Source organism: Lasioglossum baleicum, chromosome 14 (genome assembly GCF_051020765.1).
Source record: "Lasioglossum baleicum chromosome 14, iyLasBale1, whole genome shotgun sequence".
NCBI lineage: Eukaryota > Metazoa > Arthropoda > Insecta > Hymenoptera > Halictidae > Lasioglossum > Lasioglossum baleicum.
The window spans coordinates 2,546,372-2,572,538 of NC_134942.1; the positions used below are offsets into that span (position 1 = coordinate 2,546,372).

General features: G+C 38.7%; 1 protein-coding gene across 10 annotated transcripts in view; it reads right to left on the reverse strand.

The window, feature by feature from the left end:
* Positions 1 to 26,167, reverse strand: part of LOC143215775 (spondin-1) — a 49,952-nt gene that overhangs the window by 2,217 nt on the left and 21,568 nt on the right. For 4 of the 10 annotated variants that reach the window (XM_076438208.1, XM_076438200.1, XM_076438206.1 and 1 more), the window contains 15 exons: positions 22,559 to 22,760; positions 12,115 to 12,358; positions 10,807 to 10,993; positions 9,085 to 9,249; positions 8,662 to 8,785; positions 7,503 to 7,633; positions 6,039 to 6,267; positions 4,672 to 4,840; positions 4,163 to 4,523; positions 2,071 to 2,287; positions 1,280 to 1,450; positions 1,030 to 1,152; positions 427 to 578; positions 181 to 259; positions 43 to 105 (listed from right to left, as the gene is read on the reverse strand). In XM_076438208.1, coding sequence (XP_076294323.1) covers positions 43 to 105; positions 181 to 259; positions 427 to 578; positions 1,030 to 1,152; positions 1,280 to 1,450; positions 2,071 to 2,287; positions 4,163 to 4,523; positions 4,672 to 4,840; positions 6,039 to 6,267; positions 7,503 to 7,633; positions 8,662 to 8,785; positions 9,085 to 9,249; positions 10,807 to 10,993; positions 12,115 to 12,358; positions 22,559 to 22,658 — 2,515 coding nt within the window. In that variant the 5' untranslated portion in view covers positions 22,659 to 22,760. Of the gene's footprint in view, positions 1 to 42; positions 106 to 180; positions 260 to 426; positions 579 to 1,029; positions 1,153 to 1,279; positions 1,451 to 2,070; positions 2,288 to 4,162; positions 4,524 to 4,671; positions 4,841 to 6,038; positions 6,268 to 7,502; positions 7,634 to 8,661; positions 8,786 to 9,084; positions 9,250 to 10,806; positions 10,994 to 12,114; positions 12,359 to 17,052; positions 17,240 to 22,558; positions 22,761 to 26,167 lie in introns of those variants that run through there. The other 6 variants (XM_076438203.1, XM_076438202.1, XM_076438201.1 and 3 more) reach the window with 6 other exon arrangements.

A 26,167-nucleotide genomic window follows, 5' to 3' on the forward strand; every position in this document is an offset into this window, starting at 1 on the left:
GTGATAAATTAATATGTATTTCATTAAATATTTGAGACTCACCTTCGTTTTCTTCTGCTGCCGAGTTGCGATAAGTACGTCGTCCCACCCCATCGCCTTGCAGCGCTACAAATGATTTGATAATTCAGTGCTCATAGATTTCAATTCCCATTGTTCTGTCTTTCTTATTATGTCACTTACAGCACGGTGGAATTTTGTGGCATTTCTTTTTACGGTGAAGCTTCCTCGGACAATTTTTGCCGTTGCCTTTAGGTGCCGTCTGCATAGAAGTGGAAAGAAGGAGTAACAAGTAGAATGGCAATAAAATTCTTTTTCAATACTACGATAATATTAAGATAAAGATTTGGAAAGTACCGTTTTGGATATAGTAAAAGAAATTGGAAATTAATTCTCACAGAAACAATGCAGAAGCGCAATCATATTTACCATAATTTCCCTGGTGCTAATTGTATATCCTCGACATCCTATGCACTTCGACCAATTACTCCACTCGGTCACCTGGCAATCGACATCCTCCATGATTTCTGATGCTTCGATCACCTGACTATCAGGCTTCATCCCCTTGAATTGTAAACTTTCTGTAAAGAAAACGACACCACTGAGCACCATTATGAAAAGTAATGCCTCCCAGAAATTAAAATTGAACAATTAAAAATTGGAAATTCTAAAATTCATGGAGCAAAAATATTAAAATAATTGAAGAAAGAAATTTGCAGAAAAATTAGTGTTCTAAACGAGAACAATTACGTATTATTCATAAAATAATCATTATTGTTCTCCGAGTGAACGCTCGGTTGACTAAACAACGAGCGTGTTAATTTTCTGACAACCTAGACTTAGACGCGCGAATGTTACACAAGTAAATGCGAATTGGAATAAACTGAATCCGGATCAAGATTATTCGACCGTTCAAGACCATTTCATCCGACTCCCGCGCATAAGTAGAAAAGGCATACATATAGTCAGACAGTTGAGTGAAACTTGCAATGATCTTGAACGGGCGAGAAACATTTTCAGAATCGGCATCACCATGATGAGCTCGTTTAGTCTTCGAGCTGCGTTGATCCTGCACTGGTATATGATAGCTGAGAACACTGCTGAGAGACACCTTAATGTTTTTCACCGTCGCCGACGAGTTTGTTCTCAGCTCTCCTTTGTTTCATGAGGAAGCGTGTGCAAAGTAAGGTGAAAGATCTCGTTAAAAAATGGTTTTACGGAATTTCTACGACAACCGAAGCTTTTGTGAAAAGAAATTAGAAGAGAGATATACTCAACTTACTTTGAAAGTCGCTGCAGACGTTCATGCAGTCTTGTTCCGTCTGGAAATTATTTCGATTTCCGTCGCAGCCGGAATAACTGAATAACCGACAACGACCCGCCTGTTTGTCGAAGTACGCTCGCAGAATGTTGCCATTACAGGTTCCTTTCTTTATTGGTTCGCTGCAAATGTCTGGAATAAATTCAAGATCAAATTACAATTTTCTCGAGTACATTCAACAACTCCTTTACTTCAACGCTCGATATATTAAATAATAATTGGAGGATTTTCGGAGACTGTGTATCAATTTCTCAAGCAGATATTTTTACTTCCAGACATTTTTAGAACATTCGTAAAAATACTGGAAACTTGGAAGTTGTGTGAAAGAGTCCGATAATTGCAAGCTACACGACTTCGCAAGGTTGAGATATGTTTTAACCGAACTGCCTTGGACCACCTAATTGCAGCAGCCGCAGATGTTAGCACTCCAGGCTTACGCTCCCGGATTATAACTTGCAGGCGTCGTATATAACAGGGCTGCTGTAGTTTTGGCGGAACAAAAGAACCTTCAAGGTGGTTGAAAGCCTGTGGGACATGCTAGACGCAATTTCGATATGGACTGTAACGCTCTGTGCGATATGTATAGTAATCTCTCGATATACATCGAGTCTCGAAAGTTTCGGGATCGAAATATCACTAGTATTGTGGCCAAAGATTAGTGATTTGTCATGAAATTTTTACTAATACATACAGTCCTGACATTTTTCCGATTAAAATGGTATCAAGCATATTTTTCCTTTTTCGCAACTCACGTTCAGCTTCTTCCTTCGAAAAATCGCAAGTTGGAATGTTGGCCATGCAGGCAGCTTGCTGCAGTTTGCACTCCTCGAGGCTGATGTCTTCGTCGTTGTCGCCTAAACTGCTCCAATTTTTGTTGACAAGTCTCGATCGCAGTTGAACACCGGGTCCACAGCTGGAACTGCAGGGGGACCACAGTGACCACTGTGTGTAGCGATCTTCGGGACACTTCTAACGAGGGAAGAAATTCACGGTAACGACATTTGTTAATCTATTCTCAGAGTTTCTTGAGCTTTCAACTCTTTGCATATGTTTACAGATTTCGTTTAGCTCCTAATTGAATTTAATAGTAAACAGTTCGGGTTTAATGACACGCGCAGTACAATAACAAATTGATTCGTCGGTGCTTGATTTTCCATTTGAATTCACGCGCAGAAAAGAGCCAACGCAAAAAGTTGAAATATCTCCAAACGGTGGAATGTTTCACAAATTAGCGTAACATATTATGAAGTACTGCAAACGAATTACTATTGAAGCTTCGATGAGAAGTCAAATATTTTAGTGTAAGTGATGTAACATGGAAATGAAATAAACTGAACAAATGAGAAACGACAAATGAAGTGGTTAAAAACAAGACTGTGATGTCGCGAATGAAATGAAAAAATTGTCATTTACGAGCAGAATGATCAGTGGAAAGAATAGCACGATTATATACTTAATAATACTTCAAAGAATAACAGTACAAGTGAATTAAATAAATGTAGAGAAAAACAATAAATATTAATTTACCATGAAATAAAATAAAATGCAAACAACTCATCAATCAAATAAACAATCGTGAGTTTTCTACTATTTCTCATCTTCGAAACCTTGTCAGTTTGTGATAATCAGAGAATTTCAAAGGCTGATATTTCCTTGAAATTTTAGCTGCAGTGAAATAAAACTGGTTGAATATTTTCACTGTCGTTTCAACCATTCGTCGCGTCGTTTCGATCTTTCCCGAGTAAGTCAACTTACGTGAGGATGCCAGTGCCATGGATGCATCTGCGAGAAATGGTGCAGGTATGGCGTACAGTTGCTGTCCGTACAAATTCGAGATTCGTTAATGATGATACGACATGTCGATCGAGTGATTAAAAGAGAACGCGGTATATCGGTCGTTAGCGATTCACGTGAACAATGAGTAATTAGCTGTTCGAACATGTTTCGAGCACCTATACAACGGCAACACACAATAATCATCATACCACGCGCGACGCACAATGAAACAATGGACTATACAAATCGCATAAATTATTATCTGTATATTAGATCTCGTCGAACGCCATTTAATATGAATCTTCTGTTCTTATAATAACAACACACGGTACGCTACCTTTGTGAGAAAACTGAAACAGGAACAACTATGATGTTGATAATAGTAAATTACAACTGTCAAGGCGCAGAAATGAAACAAATTAATTTTGTTCTATCGAAACCGTGTTATAAGAGTACTGTACTGATCGTTCAGCAAGAGATAGCAGTGATTTTGACGCGATCTAGCTGCCATCGCCTGTTTCGAGCAGGGGCAGAGATCGTGTAGGGCAACTATTTTTTAAGAAACAGTTTAGAAAGGATGAAACTCTAATTTATAAGGCGCAAAGGATGCCGAACGTAGAAAAGGACAGCATGTAAATACGGACCGCGCTGCGATCGAGGCAGCTCGAGCTTCTTGACCCACAATGGAAGAGGTAGGCGAAGGGACAGTGATCGTGGAGATGCTCAGGGAGCTAGATCGCGACTTTACTGTAATACGCACATCTGCCGTCTTCGTGAAGCGATTCGGCCAACAGCGGCAGACGCCTAGCGCGGATTAGAGACATCACGTGGTCCCTAGAAGTTCCTCACTGCCATCTCTTGATGGACGATCAGTGCATTGGTACTGAATTGGCAAGTCACGATTTGGGCGCACTGTGCGTCGTCCCCATTCGATGGCCCCGGTACCAAGCTGTTATTGTTAACGCGAAGCGATGCATTTTGCAACGTTTGCAAACGAGTACAAGCCGGTGTTACTTGTCAATTAGTGGCAAGTTCTGGCAAACTGCCAGATGGATATACATTCTGTACCTGCAGCCATTCCGCGGTTACCTCCACCTCCGGATCCTCTCCCTCGTAATCCTCTCCGTCACCGGTGTCCTGATCACCGTTATCATTGTCCTCCTCCTGGTTAGGCGTTTCGCTTACCTCGTCGGCGTCCGCGTCCCCGTCCGCGTCCGAACACGGGGCGTTCCGGCAGTCGATTGTTTGCTGCAGTTCCGGCCCATCGGGGATGGACTTGCACTGTTTCCGGTGCTTCTTGTCTCGGAAGTTCCTCGATCTCGTCTTGTGCCCGGGACCGCAGGTCGTCGTGCACGAGCTCCAGCTGCTCCAATCGTCCAGGGCGCACATCTCGGTGTCCAACAATGGCGAGTACCGCCCCGATTTACTGCTAACAGAACAGTATTATCTCCGTGACTGTCGCAAACCTCTCTACCGTAACTGTCCAAATTTTATCCCCCTTGGAAACAGTCGAAAGCTCGACGTCCGAGCCAGAGGGGAGTCGTCGAGTATCGGTGAGAAAACATTATAGAAATTACCAATGGGGACTCTTCCCGTAACAGGCTGTCCTGTCAGTCAGTTTATGGTTGCACTTGTTCAGATTGGCAAGGGCTTCATCCTGGTAATGCCTCTGCCTCAGTTGGTTGCCACGACCACATGTCACTGAACATGCACTCCAAGGACCCCATGGTGTCACTCTGCAGGCTTCTGTATAGGTCAGAAATTACATTGTTCGTCAACGAGAAGATGTAGTAGGTTGTATGATTAATACGTTCGATTGGCAAATATTATGACATAGCGGTTTCAAAAAGTATTTCAACACTTCTCCAATTTTCCTATAATTGTCGACATTTGAAGAACTGTTCTAGTTTTGTTTAAAAAATCATAGAACGGTGAGGCTAGACTCATTTCGAACCTTGAACCTCTACTCTCATGATTCATCGATCATTTGGTTCCAAGACATTCTTAAAAAGTCTAAAAGGTCATTAGAAGAGATATTAGAAATAATTGTACACTCACAGTACCTCCATTCTGCTCCTTAAATAAAATTCTAAATCACGAGGATCTCTACCAATCCATGCACAATGAATAAATTATACCAGCTTGTGCATCGGGATAAACAGTAGGTAAATAATAAATGCCTCCGCGCGAATAGATACATACATAAACAAGGTACTCGGATAAATATATAAAATGGAGGAAAACGCTGGGTCGTGAGCGTTAACGCAGATCGATAAGAAAAACAATCTAAATTTCGTCAACAAATTTTCGCCTGCGTCTTGCGTCTTCTGTAATTTTACACGAAACCAGCGTTCGGAATATTTGTTGGCAGGAAATCGCTCACGGTCCACCGCCTTCTAATTTCTACAAACAACCAAGCAAATAAGAAATCGAGTCTACATCCAAGTTTCGTTTACCTCCGTCTCCTTCGTGCCTGCTTCAACATCTCGCGCAGGGATTAAGCAAACAGTCTGCGGCATAGAAACCGCAAGAGGGAAGAGATTTTTCGCGGAAGTTTACCTTTTTGCGCTTCGAAGAAACTCTATTTGAAGGACCATATTCTACGCGGCAACGCGCAAGCTAAATCGGATTTTTAGATCTCTTGGAGGAACATCGTGTCCTCGATATTGGATCAGCGAATCCTAACAGAGGATCGCGTATTATTTGCAACTGAAATATTTTAATGACGCATACCCTTGAACTTTGTATGAAAAGCAATGTTGCAGAGAGCAATACAGAGATGAATCTTGCTCTCCCTACGAGATCACAGAAATTTTGAAATTACCTGAGGCATATGTTGCCCATTCAGAATTATAAAGTGTAGGGCAAATGCTCTCTCTTCCCACTTCCTGTTCCTATGTTCACAGGCAAAACGTAAAAGAAAACAACGAAAGGGAATACTTGCTATTTTTGCGATTACTGCCAGGCAGAGGAGTAGTAGCACCTGTGTCAGTCGATTCGTCCGTTACAGCGTTGCAAGTTTTCTCGTAGAGCCTCTGCCGGTTCAAATAAAGTCTGGCCAGTGGTTTCATGTCCAGACCGAATGGGTCGTAGAACGGAGACCTCGAATCGTTCGGGTACGAAGAAGTTATGCGCCGGATGGGCTCTTGAGGATCCGTCGGCGAATCTGGAGACTGATTTGTATGCAACACAAATTGGAACATTCATTTTTCAATGATTATAATTAGAAATTAGTTAACGGTAAATTGTTCCTTTGGTTCGAACAAAGATCTACAATTAATAAAGAACAGGCAGAAATGATATTTGCAATTTACAGTGAAGTAAAACATCTTCAGATGTTTTAATTTAATCCCTTTACTACTAATTTTATCTCACAAGGATATTTTGAATAAAACTATAATAATAACACTACGTTAAGTGAATTTTATTAATAATTTTCTTTCCTAATTTTCCGTGAAAAGGCTTCTCTTTCAATAATAATAAATTCATTCACAAATTCATTGAAAAAATAAAATTAATATAGTTTTTTTTTTATCTAAACTTCTCGCTTCTTTTGCTTGTACAAAGAGGAAAAATGATATTCTTGGGAATCTTGTTGGTTTCTCAATTAGGATCTGTCACCAGTGCGCAACAGGATTCAAAACTTTCGGAGTTGTAAATTCAGCAGTTTTGCCAAATTCCAAATGAAATTTTCCCAGAGTATTCCGGAAGGTTCGTGCTGGGATATAACGTTTTCGAAAAATTGATTTTTTTTATTTAAGCACAGGTTGTAGAGCTCCTTAATCGCGAGGCCGCGGGCGTTGAAATGGCGCGCTTTTCAGAGACCGGAAGCCAGAGAGACGCCGCGACGGAAAATCGCAAGGGAAAATTCCCGATCGGCCGGAAAAGTGTCGGGGGGGCACGTTTACTATGGCGTCGTCAGCGATTTTCGCGAGACCTGCGGCCCTATTGTCAATTGTTAGGGACGGGAGCCACCCGTCAACTTTATTATGCGATTCCCTGCGGCCGACAGCTGACGTTCATTTTGTTCTTCCGAAGTGTTTCGGCTGGCAAAGTCGTGCTATAGATTTTCAATCGATTCTTCCGACGATATTTAATCTACCTTTTCAAGTAGAGCTATCTTTTTACTGACAATTTTAAAATTCTAGTCGATTCCTTGAAGCATCAAATTTTTCATTGTTTCAGTTTTTCAGTTTACTTGGAAACCAGTTTAATCCTTTGATACTTCCTTCGGGTAACTATTTAACATTTTCATCAATGATTTCATAATTCCGAGGGAAATATTTTCAAAAATCCTTGTTCCCCTCAAACGGTTTAATTTCTCTTGAACATGTAGCAATTAAAAAATTTAATAGCAGACTTCCTGTACATAAAGTTTAACCAAACACTTAGAAACGATTCAACTCACCAAATACGTGACTCCATCGTCGGTACCAGCGTCATAAGGATAAAGGTTCAATTCCTTGTGCTCGATCCACGAACAATTACCCAGACACAATTCCAGACCAGAAACTCCGACTATCCAATCCGGGGACGGGTCTGTGAAATAATTTTTTACATCCCATAACGCGGTTCACTGGCCAATAAGCTCCGGTTACTTCGTCAGAACTTTCGAAACTTCAAATTAAAATGCAAACCGTTCTTGAAACTTTACAGAACCATCATTATAATTCGAAAGTCCACCCGCGTAATGGAGAAACGTCCATTTTCGAGATTTCCTCGAGATATTCGATCTACGAATTGTCGACATCCGAACCCTGGGCACCATAGTTATCGAAGACAAATTCGAATTGTTATATTCTATGCTCAACAGTAAAACATTAATCATTTTCTTTTATTTTATTACTATGCTGGACGGTTCCAATTTCGAGTACTGTTCGTTGCGAGACAGTCGCATTAAAATTTGACAGAGGAGAAATGAAAGAGCTTGTACATGAAAGCGCGAAAATAAAAAGACTTGTACGTTAAAAATACGTGGAAAGGAGGGGGATCCGAATTTATATACTGGAAATGTCTAAATAAGAAGAGCTGCGTCTGTATGTTAACGATATCGGAATAAATAAGGTTGGATTTAAAATATCAAAATGAAAACAGTAGCTCCGTTAGAAATATTAACAAAGATCGATAACCGAGTAAAATAAAATTATTTACATGCTGAAAAATGTTGAACTGCAAACAGTTGCATTTACGCATGAAACATATCGGAATAAAAACAGTCGCATGTATACATGAAAAATATTAAAATTGCTTGCATTTATATATAAAAAATGTGCAAGTAACAAGAGTTCAGTTCGTATATTAAAAATATGGACGCGAAAACAGCTGAATTTATACATTAAATATGAGAAAATAAAAAGAGCTGTTTGAATGTTGCACATGTGCATACATATACGACGACGAAACAAATGGCACACGAATGAACGTTAATTACACTAGGAACGTCTCCATATAATAAACGAAACGTATATTAATATAAATATTTTTCATTGGAGTATTTTGTTTCCGTCAATTTGTTGCGATTCATTTCTGCACGATGTAAAGAGATCGTATGAAAGTAATAATCTTACTCAGCATGGACACCAAGGACATGAGGTGGTGTTTCTGGTCGACGCGAAATACTGCGAAAGTTTTTCCAGTCACGTTGGGGTAGCTTATTCCTCGGGCTTTAATTATGGTTCTGATGTGCTCACTCTACGAGAACATGAAAGAACGTCTACACTTAAAATTGACGGGTTACCGTACTTACTGATATAAATTAGCTTTTATCGAACCAAACAAAAATATAATGTTTTAGATTGCTATTATATTATTATTTTCTTTACTTAAATTATCAGGAATTTATTTCTATTCCATTTTTTCTAGTTCCATGATTCCAATGCACGACATTGTTATCGAAATGATGAAATTGTTAGAAACATAAGGTATTTTGAATATTGTTTAAATTTAAATTAAAGTAATTAAATATTGTAGATTAATTTGGAAGCACTTACTTGCTCTTTTAATTCGGATTCCAGTTTCCTGGTTGACCCAAGCTCTGCCACTTGCCGCAACCCTACGCTGGCCTCGCCGTTGTATCTCCAAAATCTGTAATCGACCGTGTGCGATGCTCCAATCACGTCTGAGAACCTGATGAGCCATCCCTTGTTCGGAAAATCCTGTTTCGAATCAAGGAAATGATTAAAAACTAAACGAACAAATATCATCGATAAAATTAATCTGAAAAACTAACAAGATTTATAGTTTTTAAATTCACACACACGGTAATCTATTCATTGTTGATTTATTCTTTTAGCAAACATGCGTAAAGGATGAAAGGTAAACTTTACCTTTTCATTCCGGTATTAACAACGATAATCGAATGACAGAGTGTATCAACGTTTCCAGCAAACGAAATAATTACGTACGTCCTTTAATGAGTCAGCGATTATACTTAATGCTTTTATTTGCTGTGCAATCTAGTGTATTTAATTATGCGATTTGCAGTTGTTACGATCAGCTTATAATCTCGAATTTATTAATTAAATTAATGCGAACCTGACCGGTGAAATTCACGGGGTACCGTTGAATTTTCGGTTAATGTAAACATCAAAGGTTCGTCGCACTGCGTGACCACGCATCGCTGAAATATTGACAATTTTCCTGAAACGCAGGAGACCGTAGTCGGATAATTACGTGGAGAGTCGGCCGATTCATCCGTTAATTACATCGAGTACTTCTGAACGCATCAATTTCGCGGTTGTCCACCTGTGCGTTCACGATTCTTCGACAACAACCTAACAAACGCTCTCCAACAATTCTCACGTTTTTTAAAATATTTTCATCGCTTTCAACAGCTGACAACAACATTTATAAGAGAAACAGTTTTATGAAAATTTGGAAACTTATTTAAAACAGAAAAATATCTCCATAAAAATCTAACAACTTATTTTGTATACAAGAAATGTCTTTTTATAAAAGGCTAAAGAGCTATCCATTGATGCATTAAAGAATACATCATTCAGAAATGGATTATCATTGAAAATCAGTAAGTAACTTCATGAGTAATCATTGAAAAATGGACGATTGATTCAATCGATTGATGAAGTTAATCGTCAATCGTTGATTAAAAAAAGGAATCATCGCCAGATGGTTTATCCATAAATTGTAATAAGGAGGGAGGGAGAGAGAGAGAGACAGAGAGACAGAGAGCGGAGATGGAGAATTAAGAGAAATATATCTCAACAAAGCTCAGTTGACATATTTTTCGGTTTGCATACAGTATTTCATTACAATCAAATACATCCGTATTTCATTTCGAAGTTTCAGCAGTTAATCCTTAATCAGATATCCGGTTGACAATTACAATTGGAAAGAATGTAATCGTTAACCGCAATTAACGACTACAGTAGGAGTTTAATTGTTAATTGCGATTAACGATTCAAGTAGAAATTTATTCGTCAATCGTTGATTAAATTTTTGCTTTCTTGTGAGTAATTTTCTGAGCGGAAAAATCAAGATGTCAGAATGGAGTGAGACACCCTGCACGCTTCGAAAAAATAGCTTGCGTTTAGTGCATCGTTGGAGAACCGTCTTTAATGTCTAAGCGAAGGCAGCAATCAGACGGGAGCTTTTTCACGCTTCTCTCGAGAAGCCTAAAAATGCGAGAGGATCGATAGCCCAGCAGTTCCGTGCACTTCCGACTGTCGATTTTATTTGACGAGGTTCTTACGTGCCTTAGGGTGGGTATTCCTAGACCAAAGTCCCTCGAAAGTAACTTCGTACTTCGCCTCCTCACAGGCGCAGCAGTCCTGCAACACCGGGCCCTGATCGTCCGCCTCCGCTTTCAAGTCCTGACAGATCTTCAGAACTAAGTTCGGATCATCCATGTACCACGTATCCGGCGTTTCCAATATCGTTGCCCTGTGCTCCAGAAAAGAGACGAAAAACAGACACGCGTTACCGAGACGCTGCCTTGACATTTCTCTCGTCGCGTCGATCCACGGTTGAAAACCACTGTTCGAAACTTTCGCGCGGTACGAACCGCGTGCAAGCTTCTTTGGAATTTCATTTAAAACAAACACGGACTTCGACACACCGTTGTTATTGTTTTGCTTGCATTTTAATTAGATATTATCGCTGGTGATTTCTAGAAATTTGCAATTTTCAAATCGTGTTTGTTTCAAACAACATGAAAGCTTCTTTAGAATTTCATTTAATCAAATAATGACATTAACGCATTCTTTTAGAAATATTATTGCTGATCGTTTTTCAAATTGGCAATTTAATAAACGTGTCCTTTGTCCGGTGGATACTCTGGTATTTTACATTTCATACAGGAAAAAGTGCATTCATGCGGTGAACTATTCCCGTTCATCTACAAACTGATACGATTTTTCGAACGTTACAATTTACGGATTTCCGGCATCGGAATTTTGATTGAACTTTTTCGACATAGCACATTTTTGTCAAATAAAATTCCAGAGACAACTTGGCAACGCTAGAACTACCGGAGGACTCGAAATGACTAATTTCAAATTGATTTTACGATTACTGAAAATGGGAAGAGTCCTCTGTGGAAAACTATTGAGTAATCGAGTCACTCGTTATCGGTTTTTGCAGTTTTTATGAAATATTTTCAATGCTATGTAGGTAGTTCTCTCTAGTGTTAGAATAATCTACGAAAAGTCTACCAATCATTAGGTGAATTCTCCAATTGGTAATCTACTCTTTCCCAGCCACCGTTTGAAATAAAATTAGAATTCCACAAGCTAATTATCTCTATGACGATCCAAAATTCATTTACAGCAAAATAGGTTCGTTTCAAAACAGTGGAGAGATTGAAATGTTTTCTAGATTAAAATCTGTCTAGTAATTATCGTACAGAACTTGTACTGGACCACTTCATTTGAATTGAGAAAATAATGATATTACTTGTTGGGACCACCTGGTCTCGCGAGAAGTTAAAGACAGTCCAGCAAACGTCAATGAAGGAATAGATAACATGATTGTTGTTCATGCTTTGTATTAAAATATCCCTTCACCTGATAAATATGCAACCGCTACCTTCGGAAGGACTGGTCCAGGCTACAGACATTTCCTCCTTCGGCACTTTGGATGTTTCCACAACGGCGTTTGGGCAAACTTCCAAATACCTCGACAGTGACTCGTCCTGTAGGTCGAACACGCCGCTGTCAGCGCCATCATCATCACTCTCGGGCTCGCTGGATATCAGGAATCTGGTAAACCTCCTGGGAGTCAATCCAGTACTTTCAGCTTGTATAGTGACTGAAACAAATATTTTATTATCCTCATTAAACCAACTTTTGTATGCCAACGTTCCACATATTCGGACCAAATTGTTGACAAGTAAGAGACGTTCGACAATTTTTATGTAGAATCATGTTTCTTTATAAAATCAACACGTACATCTTGTTATGCGATGTTTAATTAGTTGCTGAACATTTCAGCTGGATATCTTAAACTAGAAGAACAGGGCAGCCATTTTCCCAAAGCCGTTTTCGCAAGGAAATGTTTGTGTTTGTACCAAAAGTTTTATTTAATGCATATTTCTTTTTATTCAGTGGTAATATAAATTTGTTTGGCTGCAAATATAAATACGGGGAAAACTTTACTTTACCGGACTCAAAATTTGTGCCTTCCTCAAAAACACTGCAGATTGCTCAACTTTAAGCAAGCATAACTCCTGAACGATTGATCTTACAGGATCGAAACTTCGATCTGCACACACACAGCCGCCCCGGGTACAAATCTACTGGATTACATACTAAATATGCGTCATAATTTATAGGAGAAAGGCAGAAATTTTGAGTCCGGTAAAGTAAAGAGCAGCCTAAATATGATCTAATTTCAACGATATAGTTACGATTCATTGTAAATGTACGTAACTGTGATTTAAGAGAAGCCACTTGCACTCAGTAACTATAAGTAAACAGAGATTGCAAACATAACCATATACATTTCTGCTACGAACACATTAATATTACGAATACATTTTCATTATTATCATTAATGTAATGTGTGTTCAATGTAAACATAAAATAGATAACTAGTTAACAGTTGATTAAAAATAAAAAACAATATCTTCTCTAGTTGATTCCGACGAGGTACAGCTTGCATTTATTCACACTGACGAAAAACGTTTATAAACGGTCGAACCTAATTAAAAGACGATACTTTCCTTCGATACGATGGTTCCAATTAACTATTTGCGAATGGAAACTACTTCTCTGGTTGATCCAGTACCGAACAGACGGAAACACGTTTCATCCAAATCGAATTAGTGCCCGAAATTACGTTTCTGCGATGACCGCGGTAAAATCCGCGTTGAGGTTCGCCGTAACGGCGAATAAAATACCGCACAGTTATTTTCGCGATACACGCGATATCTCGATCGATTAAATTGTAGGTACCTACGGCCCATGTTCCTGTAATCTCCATGTATCGAAGGAATATTCGTGTGTCTAAAATAGAAATATAGAAGCTCACCGCTCCGTGGCCGGCTATTTATAACGCGGATTAAACGCAATGTACAGCCGAGCCGAATGAAGTATCGGCGGTTTGCACGAATTTTTTCCGGTGGTTACTGCGAACCACAAGAATAACTGCAACACCTGAACTGTGTCACCATCGTAAACTTTCTCAGATTAATTAAGGAATTTGCAATAAGAGCTTCTCTGCTGAAATTGTGTTACGAGATTTCTTCGGAGCTTTCTACCGTTTATAAAAATCGCTCTTGCGAATAACCATAAACTTAATCCGTTCCGGATTTAGGTTTCCTTATTACTAGTAGACTGCAAGAATGCCTAGTTTTCTTTGAATTGTGCACAAGTTTAGTACGAAGCATTCAAATAAAACTTCTTAAACATCTTCGTGAAGTGCATAATGTTCTTTAAGAGGGTCTTTTTCTGCTTCTGAAGGATATTAAATTGGAAAGCAACATGAATATCTGCAGCATTTTTATTTTATTTTATACAGTGTCGAAATAAAAATTGGTAAAAATCTTCTAGCGACATTTCACGAAAGATAAAATTGTCAGCTCTGTCATTAGGAAATAGGCTTCTGATAAGTAAAAATGAAAAATTTTGCAACATTCTTAGGTATAATCTTCACGGTTAATACATATAACATCTCGATATCAGTAACACTCCGAGTCGAGTCGATGGGAAAATCGTGAATTTTGAGGTTTCGTCGATAAGTATTAGCGTCTCATATATGTAGAAAACGACGCTGATTTATGAGCGTCTGTTTTACAGAATGCTCCTTTTACGAGGATGTAAACTTTTGTGGACAATTTTTCTCGACGCAAGAAAGATTCCGCGTCCCTTCCAGTCGATTTTACTTCGACTGGTGCTGTGTACCAGGGTCGTAACACGCAGATGTTTGGAGCATTTATGGCTTCCAGTATTATGGGTCTTCGCGAACTGCGTCTGCATCAAATATTCAGCCGCCATTTAGACCCCCCCCCCCCAGCCGGCTGACAAATATTTTTTATGGAAAATCGAATTCCAGTTAATCGAGCCGCACGTCCCATTCGATCGTTCTATTCCGCTTAATCCGATTTATTCGCGTGTATTCCCTTTTTTACAGTCTAGCTTGGGTTCGAGTCGATGATTTTCCATTTTCGAAAAAGTTACTATCACGGACAGTTTTTGAAAATCCTATTTTTTCGTTCTATCAATTGTATATTTTAAATCCTAAAAAATTATATCAATATCATACTTTCAATACTGTCATATGAGTATATCATATTTTTAATTCCAAAGATTTGAATCGAAGAAAACAGCCTGATTAATACAGCATGAAACAATTGAATACAAGTGCAGATTCGTTACCTACTATTCTTTAAATTTTGAATGGTTGTTCGTTGAGAGATAATAAAGTATATTTTAGATATCATGTACTTCGTGGTAGAAGGAAGACAGCACGGTTGTAGACCGAGTGTGACTGGACCAAGATTGCACCAGCAGTAATTGATTCTTACGATACTTATTAATTATACGGGATCCATTTTTATCTCTCTCCGCCTTCCTTCTCGTACAAACGAAATTTATGCAATAAGGTCATATTGCTTTTGTAGGGAAGTGGCTGCTCCGGTTGGAAAAAAACAGCCTGGCCAACAGAAATTCAAAGAACTATTTAATATTCGCGGAATCAGCACTAACCTTGTTATCTCAATTTCCGAGGGCTCCGCGTTTAGCCGCGCAAGCCTGGAATTAATTATTTAACTTACTTTCGTCCGCGGGAAGGGAATGTCGGAAGTCAAATTGAAATTTCGATTAAGAAATTGAATTCTCTATTTATTTTGCGTTTTCATAATTTCACGAACATTGAACATTCAAATTAAGAATTTATAGTTATAATTTGACAATTTACGAGACATTTTATAAAAATTATACAAATTCAGCGTTGCTAGACTTTCATTTAAAAATTGATTATCTTAATGTGAACTTGTCAATGCACGAATAAATGAGGAAAATATGGAAAGCAAGAGCTGGCATTATAGCGAATTCGATTAAACCTGTTCGTGCAGACAACAAATCTCCGTGATTTACGGTGGAAGGGTTTCTAAAGACATAAACGGAGTGGCGATCAAGCTGCGTGACAACTAAATTCTCGAGACATTGCCATCGATTGCAACTTGCAACCATTATTGAATCGATTTTCAGCATGGCTGGATACGACTCGGTGTTTTTTAACAAACCGGTTTTTGGAGAATCGGACTGTCAATGTCATACCATACTGACTACTACCTACTAATTGCTAATTGACTGTTGTCATCGTCAAGAACAATCTTTTTAGTTACAGTAAAATCATTAAACTCGTGCTAAAGTAAATTTCATAATAAAATAAATATGATACGTAAAGCAAACATAAGCAACAGTTCTCTTAAGGGGGTGAGTCGCGCGAGGGTGAGTTTAACAATATATTTTCAAGAAAAGGTCAAGGTGTTACGATTGGAAAGTTAAAATACCAAGATATTAGGAAATGTTTTATAATTTCTGGATTATTTAACTATTCTTGAAAATATACTTTTATACTTGAAGAAACTCACCCTCACGCGGCGACATAAATAGTCAGAATATTAAGGATGTCGTCAGCTACATTCGAAATACGACGAAAGGCGGTACCGAACCATCGTCTAATATCGGAATAAAGCTGTGAAATATATCGGTGTAAGTCAGAAATGATTCCGACATAGGCATGGAAGTCGCAGGAGTCCGTGGGTTAATCAATTTCGATCAGATTTGTTGTTACACGCAGTTAGGAAAATCAACAAGGCTGCATTACTTTCCTTCCATTTTTGTACGCAGTGGCGGCGTGGGAAACACGATACCCCGACGAAGGCTTTAGTTAACTTGTCGTCCCCCTCCCCAACCCGTTTTTCACAATTAATTCTTCTAATTCAGGGTTATGGGAATGATCGTGGGAGGTTATGAGTCAGTATACTGACGCAGTTCCGAATATCAATGTCTGCGACGCTTAAACGCGTCATCGTCCAGATTTAATGTTACTTCATCGCAACGTTTAACCCATTGTTTATGCTGAACTGTAAAAATTACGGCAACTCTTCCCTCCTAGAAAAACCATCCTAAAGTAATTATTACTTATTATCAGAAATTATGTATTCCTTCATTTTGTAGCTTTGTTAGCCAGCCGACAACGTCGCGCGCAGCGTCGAATCAAAGTCACCGACACGCGCCACCGCTTGATGTCTCTTCATTTATGAATTTCATTTATGAGAAACAAGAAAACAATTTTTCAACCGGACCCGTCGATAAACAATGCGTATTTAAATATCGAATAGCAGGCGGGGCGGCGCGACGGCTGCAAATAAAACTATTAAGCACCACTGCGCCGGACGTTTTATTTTTAATGGCCAAGCATCACGAAGAATGGTGGGTTTTAATTGCCGCGGAGAAAAAAAAAACGGCTGAATTGAGTTTGCGCCACGTCCTTACCATTCATTACTATTTTTGCCGGGTCTGGATTTGAGGGATGATCATAAACCACAATTTCCACTGTCCCTGTTCCATTGTACTTCTTCCGGCTGCGTCGCTAACTAACAATAAGTACTTTCGAGCGACAAAAGAAGATTAAAAGTTCTCCTCCTCAAGATTGCCGCGGCGGCTTGTTACAAAAACGTTGCACCTCAAAGAGCGAGCGCGGCTGACATTGTTGTGCTGCTATCTAAAAACGTTAGAGAATTTCCATTATACGTTTGAAAAACGTCGCACGCGCGGAACTTTCCTCTAAAAACTACCATAGAACTGGTAATGGGGATCGAGACGCGACAGCGGGGAAGAAGTTGCCCAGGGGCTTGATTTCATGCATTAACACCTTGCCCCCTAACGATTTATTTTACGGTTTCAGTGATTCAAACTTTTCTTGTTGCCTATATGTTCTTCAATTGCTGTATATTAACAAAACCAAAATAGAATTTTATCTCGATTTCAAGGAAATTATTAACATACATTTTTATCAGAATCTGTTCAGAATCTTCATCACGAGTCAGACACGATATTGTAAGGCATATTGTAGGATATTGTAACTGTACACTGCGCTAGGAAACAATCAAAATATACTGAAAACTGATATGAAAATAGAACCACAGCCTAGAACTACCAAGTTTCAGCAAGCCTGAATAATCTTCTCCTAAATATTGATCAGCAACAGCCAAGTGTCGAGCCATTAAACTTTTCCGGCAGCAATTACACGAGCCAGAAAGTCATCGGGAGTAACCTAATTTAATTTTCTTTGGGATGCTTAATTAAAGGAGAATTACTAAGCTTCTTCCCGATACAGCAGCGCGGCGCGCGATCGAGAACGCTATTTATAGGCTTCCGATGGATAAAGTCCTAAGAAACATTACAGAAACCTCTGGGTTTCATCTGGACACTTCCGCGAAGCGCGCCAGGCATTTAAGTTCGATTCACCTGATCGATCGTTCAACGAGTGCAATTATCGAAAACTAAGCGGGGCCGAAGGCTCTCTCGCGGACCCGTGGGGGCCGCTAACTCATGCAAATGTCGACGAGTCGGTGAATTAATGCGTTACGTAACGCGCTGGCCAGTGGCCAGGTGAGAACTCGGCGCGGATGCAGTTCAACGAATGCACCGAGTGCAACGCTACGCACCGTGCGCGTTGCTCATGTCACAGAAATAAAGGGAAACCACATACGCGTATCCTCTTGTGGTTCTCCTAACCCTAACCATTGCTCGTTTGTACGTTCTTGGTATAATCGGGTGAGTCTTGATTTCAACAATTGCATTCCTCGACCAAACAATTTTCAATTCGCGAAAATATCTGTCATAATTGGTCTACTGTATTCTTTATCTTAAATCAACATCTTTTATTTGTAATATTATTTGTTATAGAAGATTATAATTTATAAGTAGAGACTGCGGGCTTTAATGGATTTTTGTAAAGGCATTGCTCCTTTAGTAATGTTCTGATTTAGCAGAATAAATTTATTTGATTCATTTATTATTTACAATGTATTATAAAATGATCGGAGAAAATTTTGACCTGGTTTTCCTGTCCATTTTTATTTTGCATGAAGAGTTCTCGCAGTCTTTACTCGCAGAATTTACTATTTCCATGGTTTCAAGATCGTAGACGTATTCACAGGGCTAATAACATTTTAGTATTAGTTTATAACAGTCGAACACAAGTAAATAACAGTCTAATTAAGAACTCTGTAGAGTTGCAGACCTTCATAAACAATGTTTTAAATTACTCTGCAACACGTCCACGCTGAAAAGGCGATAAAATCACAGCGGATAATAGACTTTCCGGCCGGGGAACAATGAATTCTTCGTTATCGAGCAGTCTTTCGTTTTCCTGTTCGATTTCGTGGACGTCGAAGGTGTTCGGTTTCGCGGGGTGGGTACTTTGCAATTCAAGGTGCGCGCGAGTACATAACCGGGAATATCGATGAGGGGAAAGATACTTTTTCTTAATAGAATTTCAAATCGTATCGGTAATTCTGCTGCTATCGATAAGCACGATTAATTTGTCGTTCGTAAGGCGGTCTGCCGGGTTTGTCAGAAATTATTTAGCAAGATCCCCGACAGCGCCACGTACGCATAATAATCACGATTTTGCATTAGGTCAGGCCGGGGAAACTCTTTCCCAGTACCAGTGCACCGGTTCCCCCACTGAGCAACTCCTCTCCCTACTCCTGGGTCCTCCCCACCAAACTCCTGTAGAGCACAGAAGGGGCAATATGAAATAGTTGATAGTGAGGGGACCACCACCCCAAAGAAAAAGATAGCACACGCGTGTCGAATTATGTGTTTCCCTTCCAATTAAGAGAACTCGTTGAACTAAAGTCAATCTACGTTCTGTTTACATACTCGCAGAAGGTATGTTTTACACACCACAAAGAGTTTCCACGCTAGCATAATCTTAACACGAGAAATTAAAGATAGCACGCGTGTGATATCTTTTTCTTTGGGAGTGTAAAAATATCTTTGGATTAAAAAATTTCGGATTGTGAAGATTCAGTGACGAAGAAGAAAGTCTATCTTCTAGAACAGCGATGAGCAAAACCCGCGGCCCGCGGCCCGCGGCCCGTATTTAGCTCAGCAGCATAATTTCTGCGGCCCTCCGAGATCCGGTGTGGCGCGCCGCTGCCGGCTATTTTTTTCTAGTATTCGACAGTTTTCGCTGAACTGCGCCAGAAAACACATTCCTCGTATAACGATCGAGTATTTTCCTATTTTTCCATGAGCTCGGATTCTCAAAAACGCAAAATTGAAGATGAACATCGGCAGTTTATCGATAGTTGGACATGCGAATATTTTTTTAGTTATATGAATGAAAGTGCTGTTTGTTTGATATGCAGTGAAGAAATATTAACATTATAAATAATATTAAAAACGTTAAATAACATGAAAAAACATTAACCTTTCGGTTACGGCGTCCTCATATATGGACATAACAAAAAATCGTAATGTAATTCAAACAACTGCTTAGCGAAGCCCTGATTTTCTTCCAGCAATAAATAATTCGTGACCGAAAGGGATAAACCAAAAGTTAGAGTTTAGCCACTATGTATAACTACACCGACTTTCAATATCCTTCGTGTGTGTTTAAAAAGTATTTAGGACAGCAAAAATTCAGGACGTACAAGAGAAGAAAATTAAATGGAGAAGAAGAAAATCCATCGTCCAGGACTTGATCCAGATTTGAAACGAAAGTTTTCGAATTTGAGAAATCATAATCGAAAAGAAACGATACACACGACTCGTTTATACATTCTTCGCAGAATCTCGAGTGTCCCCAATACGGAATAAAGAAATTAACCAGCGATTTTTCAGTTTGGTTCGCGAACAAAGATTTTTCCGCTGAAAAAGCCGGGGGCTATACTTTGAAGACTCGGAGTGCTCGTGACAAATGGTGGCCCGTTAAAAATGGCCAGAATTGAACCATATCTGGCGCGAAATGGTAATATGCATGGGAATCGTCGGTTGTTTCAATAATTGCTGTCATTATCCCTGTGAAAGAAGGCTATTCTTCGCCGGAGCCTATTCAGAGTTCAACGACGTCCGTTTGCGAGATATATCGATAATGTGACTCTGCACGAATGCCAGAAATTGCAGCCGTGAATCCAGATAACGTTAAAGTCTAAAATATGGTCCTCGGCTCTTGGTTGAATTATTTACGGTCCCGCATTGACAGACACGTTCCTGCGTCGAGATAGTTCTATTCAAATCTCGCCAGGAATTATTCAACCCCCTAACAAGAGATTGCAACAATTATCCGATAAAATGATCCGTAAACAAGTATTCAATGAGTAAAGCGTATTAAGCAGCGTTCGTTATATGTATCGCATATTCGGTTGAATTATAAATATCCGAGATAATCCGATAGCTCGTTAAATAATAATTAAACAGCTGCTATAACAGAGCTACATTTAACTGGAATTTCTGAAACAGTTTCCGAAACATTCTGAAATCGTCAGCTTATTTAAATTATCGAAAGAAGAAATACGTTTTTATTTAACTCCTGCTCTTTACAATTGACTTAGAAATTAATCATTTACCGCCTATTTGTGATTTAATACTTCGACAGACACTTCATAAAAATAACAAATTTAGAATTTATAAAGATAACAAATTTTGAATGGATAAAACAACACATTTAGAATTTGTAAATAGAATAGAATCAATAAAAATAATAAAGTTTATAAAATGAATGGAATTTTTAAAAGAGACATAATTCTGATGTTTAATGACTGACGTTCGTTAACGAGTTGACAATAAGAAACACGATGCTCGGGAAGGACAGCTTATTGTTAATGGCGATATTTGCGTAACGATGTTCACCGTAATGGCACTCGAATAAAATCTATAGTCACGTTCGGCAAAGTACATTTCCGTTTCCGTAATTCCTGCAATTAATTAACAGTCGGTAACAGTGCAGCTGCACAATCTCCTTCACCGTGGACATCAAACAAACAAGCAATTTGTAAGCTTGGGTGCGAATCCATCCAACTATTCAAAGTCGGCCCGAAGAGAATTAAAAGTTTGAACAGAACTTGGATCAAGTTCGCGGAACTTCTCCCCCGGGCAAAGTTCATTAGAGCCGGCTATCGTTTGTCAAATCTGGCGCGAATTAATTTTTCTAATATGCCTCGCGGACGGCATTTAATCATTCTCAGGATCGAACCACGCGCGAACCAAAGTTTTTTAATATATACCCCGCCGCGAAACTCGGCCTAAATTAAACGGCGCGGCGCGGCGCGCTAAATTTAAACTTCCGAATTTTTCTACAGCGATTTACAGCCGCGCTGCATCGCCATTGCAATTTTTGTTAATTCCTTCGGGCGGTCACAAGCGTTTCGAAAGGTGCATTTTACGATGTAATTTTAAATGTAGGAACTGAAATAGATTTTCGAAAAATTATACATGTAATCATTTCATTTTTGGCTCTTTTTAATGTCTCGAATGTTTTCTTGAACAAGATGATTGTAATATTAATTTGAAAAATATCTAAACACAATTTTCCTGAGGAATAGTTGAAGCACAAATGAATATTGTCATATTGAAATTATTAGAGCGATTATTAGTCGAACAAACGTAATTATTATGAATATTGACACGTTATGTATTGTTGCCAATTAACTGCATCGAATGTTTGGTACGTCAAGTGTGAAATTATCACGATTTAGATATCGACAATTTGTGTTTCGAGATTGTTTCTTTCATTAAAAAAGTTGTGTTATTAGAATAATACTAATAATTGAAGCTATTTTAAACTCTAAATAAAAATGCTAAATTGTGTTTCACGTGTTTAGGAATGCTATCGACACTCATAGATTTATAGTCTGTTCACAAATGCAGTTTTACTTCGGTATTAAATTGAACAAGTCGGAAATAATGCTAAGGATGCAGCGTTAAGGAGTGCATTGGACCGAACTGTTGGGAGATAAATCAGAATGCAGAACAATGGTAAACTCACCGCTGTATCGGGTATTGGGCATGTAGGAGAAGACTGATTCCGTTCGGTTGAACAGCGTGAGGAAGAGATGATATTTCCCTTCGGCGTTCGACCGTGGCATGGTGGTCCCGTCTATGTGCCGGTTGCATTTCAATGCACTTGTGCTCGTTATCGCAGCCAGCAGCAACAAAAAACACCGGACGGCCCTTAAGCTTTTTAGCCTCTGTAAAAAGGAAGTGCAAGGTCAAACTGTGAACCTCTCATTTCATTACATTGTGCACGTTGTCGGGCATTTAACACCCGAAGAATCCAGCATGGCGGCTCAACTGGCTCGTGAACCTCCATTTCTTTTTAATAAAGATTGAAAAAATCCTATAGATCGTTGGCATTTTTAGAATAAATCAATAATTATTCGTAAACAACTTTATTATATAATTATATCGCAGCAACTTTATAGAAATATAAACTTTATTATGTAAATCGTATTGGAACACAAATTTTATTGTACTGTACTTCATTGTAGTAAGCACAACCTTTGCTATAGTACACTTTACAATTATAAGAAGTTCACTGCAATAAACTTTGCCGGGACAGAAACTTTGTTACAATAAACTGGAAAATTCGAATATTGCAATTTACAAGCAAGTTGTAACGATATCGTTCTACAGCAAGGTTCCCCAGAGTTTTTAGCTTGCTTCATCGTCGCGCAAGGTTCTTTATGCCCCCAGAAAAAAATTTACGACTGCCCCTTAAGATCTCATCATCACCAGGGACTCTACAGTGAACAACGCTAGTTACAGTGAGATTGCTCCTTGAAAAAGCTGAAGCCTTCAATTCGAGCAAACGCCAAGGACTACTGGCGAAAGGTGTCGTGTTATTACATGACAGTGGCCGCTCGCATAGTAGACTATGTATACATACTACGGCACATATTGTTACAACCACCCAGAAACAATTATTCGAAATGTCAGCAATACGTCAAATTCACACTATTTAGCAAATTGTGTTAGATACTCTATAATTTACTAAACTAATTCTTCTAGACTTACAGGGAAATTAAAGTTGTTTGGTCCATTCATAAAAAAGTTATTCCGATTTAAAGTGTGTATGATCGGTTTTGCTACAGCTGTAAGTTCATAGAAATGCTAATTTAATTCAAATGTACATTTATTCGTAAATAAGTGAAGATTTACATAGTAAATAATTAATCCCAGTATAAAAAATACATATATTTTCATTGTGACGTATAATATTGCCTACAATGTTACCAGATGTGTATTGAGAAAATTCAATTTGGCAATAATATATTGGCAATGGAATATCAATTTGTGTTCGTGCCACTCTCGACCGATTTGCCCACTGTATGTCTGTATGAGAACGAAATGTGTGACAGGGTACTATAAGATATTGTCAAGCGGATGACAGGGATCAGTTTCTGTTTATTTTGATGCTCGTGATTTCCTGCGGCTTGCTCGGACTTGGCACGGTAAATAAGCATGATGCGTCGCAGGTGGGATTAGGATCGGAAACCGATTGACCCAATTTATCCATCAACAGTCGCGACAGATGGTGGCAGACGGTGAGTTTTCATTTTATGTGGGAAGTAGAGAGAGAGAGAGAGAGGAGGGATTTCGTATTTCTTTTCCCGAGTGGCAGATGGGACGAGGAGATCCGTGGCTGTTTCGAACGTATCGCGTTTTCGGACGGACTCACGACACGTGTGCGAAACAATCGACGCCATGTTCCCCTTCGATACAGGTTTCTCCCCTTGGCACGAAGAAAGTATATCAAGCTCCGACACCTCTTGCGAATTTTCCAGAAAACATGCGAAAATATTGAAAATTGTATTATTCGATCGTAACGCAAATTCCCTTGCACTATAATATCGCGTCAGATTCGTAACGAAAATTCAAAAATCATTAATTTCCTTAGATCGAAATCAAATTCTATTTTGTTGTTGTCAATATATAGTATGATAATTAGTCATTCGATAAAAATAGAAGTCGATGTAAATCACGACTTCAGTTGATGGTATCGTTACTCCATCATAAAAACATTTTATTCTATCCGAAAATTGATTTTACTCCATCTTGATATTACGTCAATCATCTTCATACTCGAGTTTAGGGAACATATGTATAGGCATACAATAGATATGAATTTTCTTCTTTTTCTAGGACATCGATAAAGAAACTCTAGTCACCGTAGAATGAATCGTAACGAATTAACCGTAGACTGAATCGTAATGCAAGGGGTTAAGAAGGTGGAGAATTGTTATCAATCAATTATAAAATTAAATATAAAATCGTCGACTATAACTGTTATTTACAATACATTCTAGAACAAAGGAAACGCTTCGGAGTATAAAAGAGTTGGTAACAGCATCTCTAATTATACAAATGTGTTCGCGAATAAAACAGCAGAGGTGTAAACATTGTTCCTCCTCCGACGAAATATCAATTCTGTACGAGCTACATAACAGTTGTTACTTTTATTCGTTAAGCTCTCATCGCGCGGAGTGCGAGATTTCATCCTGTCACCGTGCAACATTAAATTAATTTTCAATAAATGTTCCCAAACAATCGCAGCACGCAGCACTTTGACCCAATTTTAATTGTCGTTCTACATAAATGGAAATCATGTCCCCCTTCTGAATTTCTGTTTTCATTGACTGATCTCTCTTTAATTTATTAAAAAAAGGAGTACATTGATGATTAAACTTCGGGCCATCGTGTAAAGAAACATTTCCTGAGACAGTAGAGCAACTTATTCTTTCAATCATTTCAACGAGTCGAAAATAGTGTAAAGATATTTTTAAATTTTGATGTAATTTATTCGTAATATTCAATTTTTCTAGAAATTCGAAGGATGAAATTATTACTCTATGCAGAAAGATCGAACGGAAAGGATCAAGAAAATCCCTCCAGGATTAAAACCGCGAAAAAAATTGACCGAACCCGGGATTTTGCGTGCGAATTTTGTAGGGCCGGCAATTTCATTCTTTTTTAATCAAGATAATCGCACGTTCCACCGCAAAGAACGCACACGAGCCCTCGATTCGCAAAAATTGGCAAGATTCCGTTCTGAAATTTTCATTTCGCATCGCGAATTCGTTCCCCGTCTGAAATTGAAAGTTCGAAATGGTCGACCATACCTTCGCCGACGTTGAATCACATGCAATAATAACTTGCGCAAATATGTATATTGTGTGTAGTGTTGATGACGAAATTACTATTTTTATTCGCCAATTGTCGGTCCAGACTGAAGTTGCTCGGAGTGAAAATGGTGTAAAATGTTTCGAGACGTACCTTTGAAATATATTTTATAGTACGGAGACAAATAAATAAGTCCCGAACCATCGCATCGTCTCATATGAGAATAAGATTGAATTAGTGAGATATCGTTGTTGAAATAAATGGCGATCGTGAAAATGCTAAAAACTGATAGATAATCGTGAACGATTTGAATTACATATATCGGGTTCGAACGAAAGTTCGTAGCGTTTGTAAATTAAAATTGAAACCTAAAATTCCGATATTTATTCATAGAGAGATTTATTCAATAACATATTTTCCATTCTGCTCAGCTATTTTTTGCCATTTTCGAGGTAACTTCTCGTGTTATCGAATA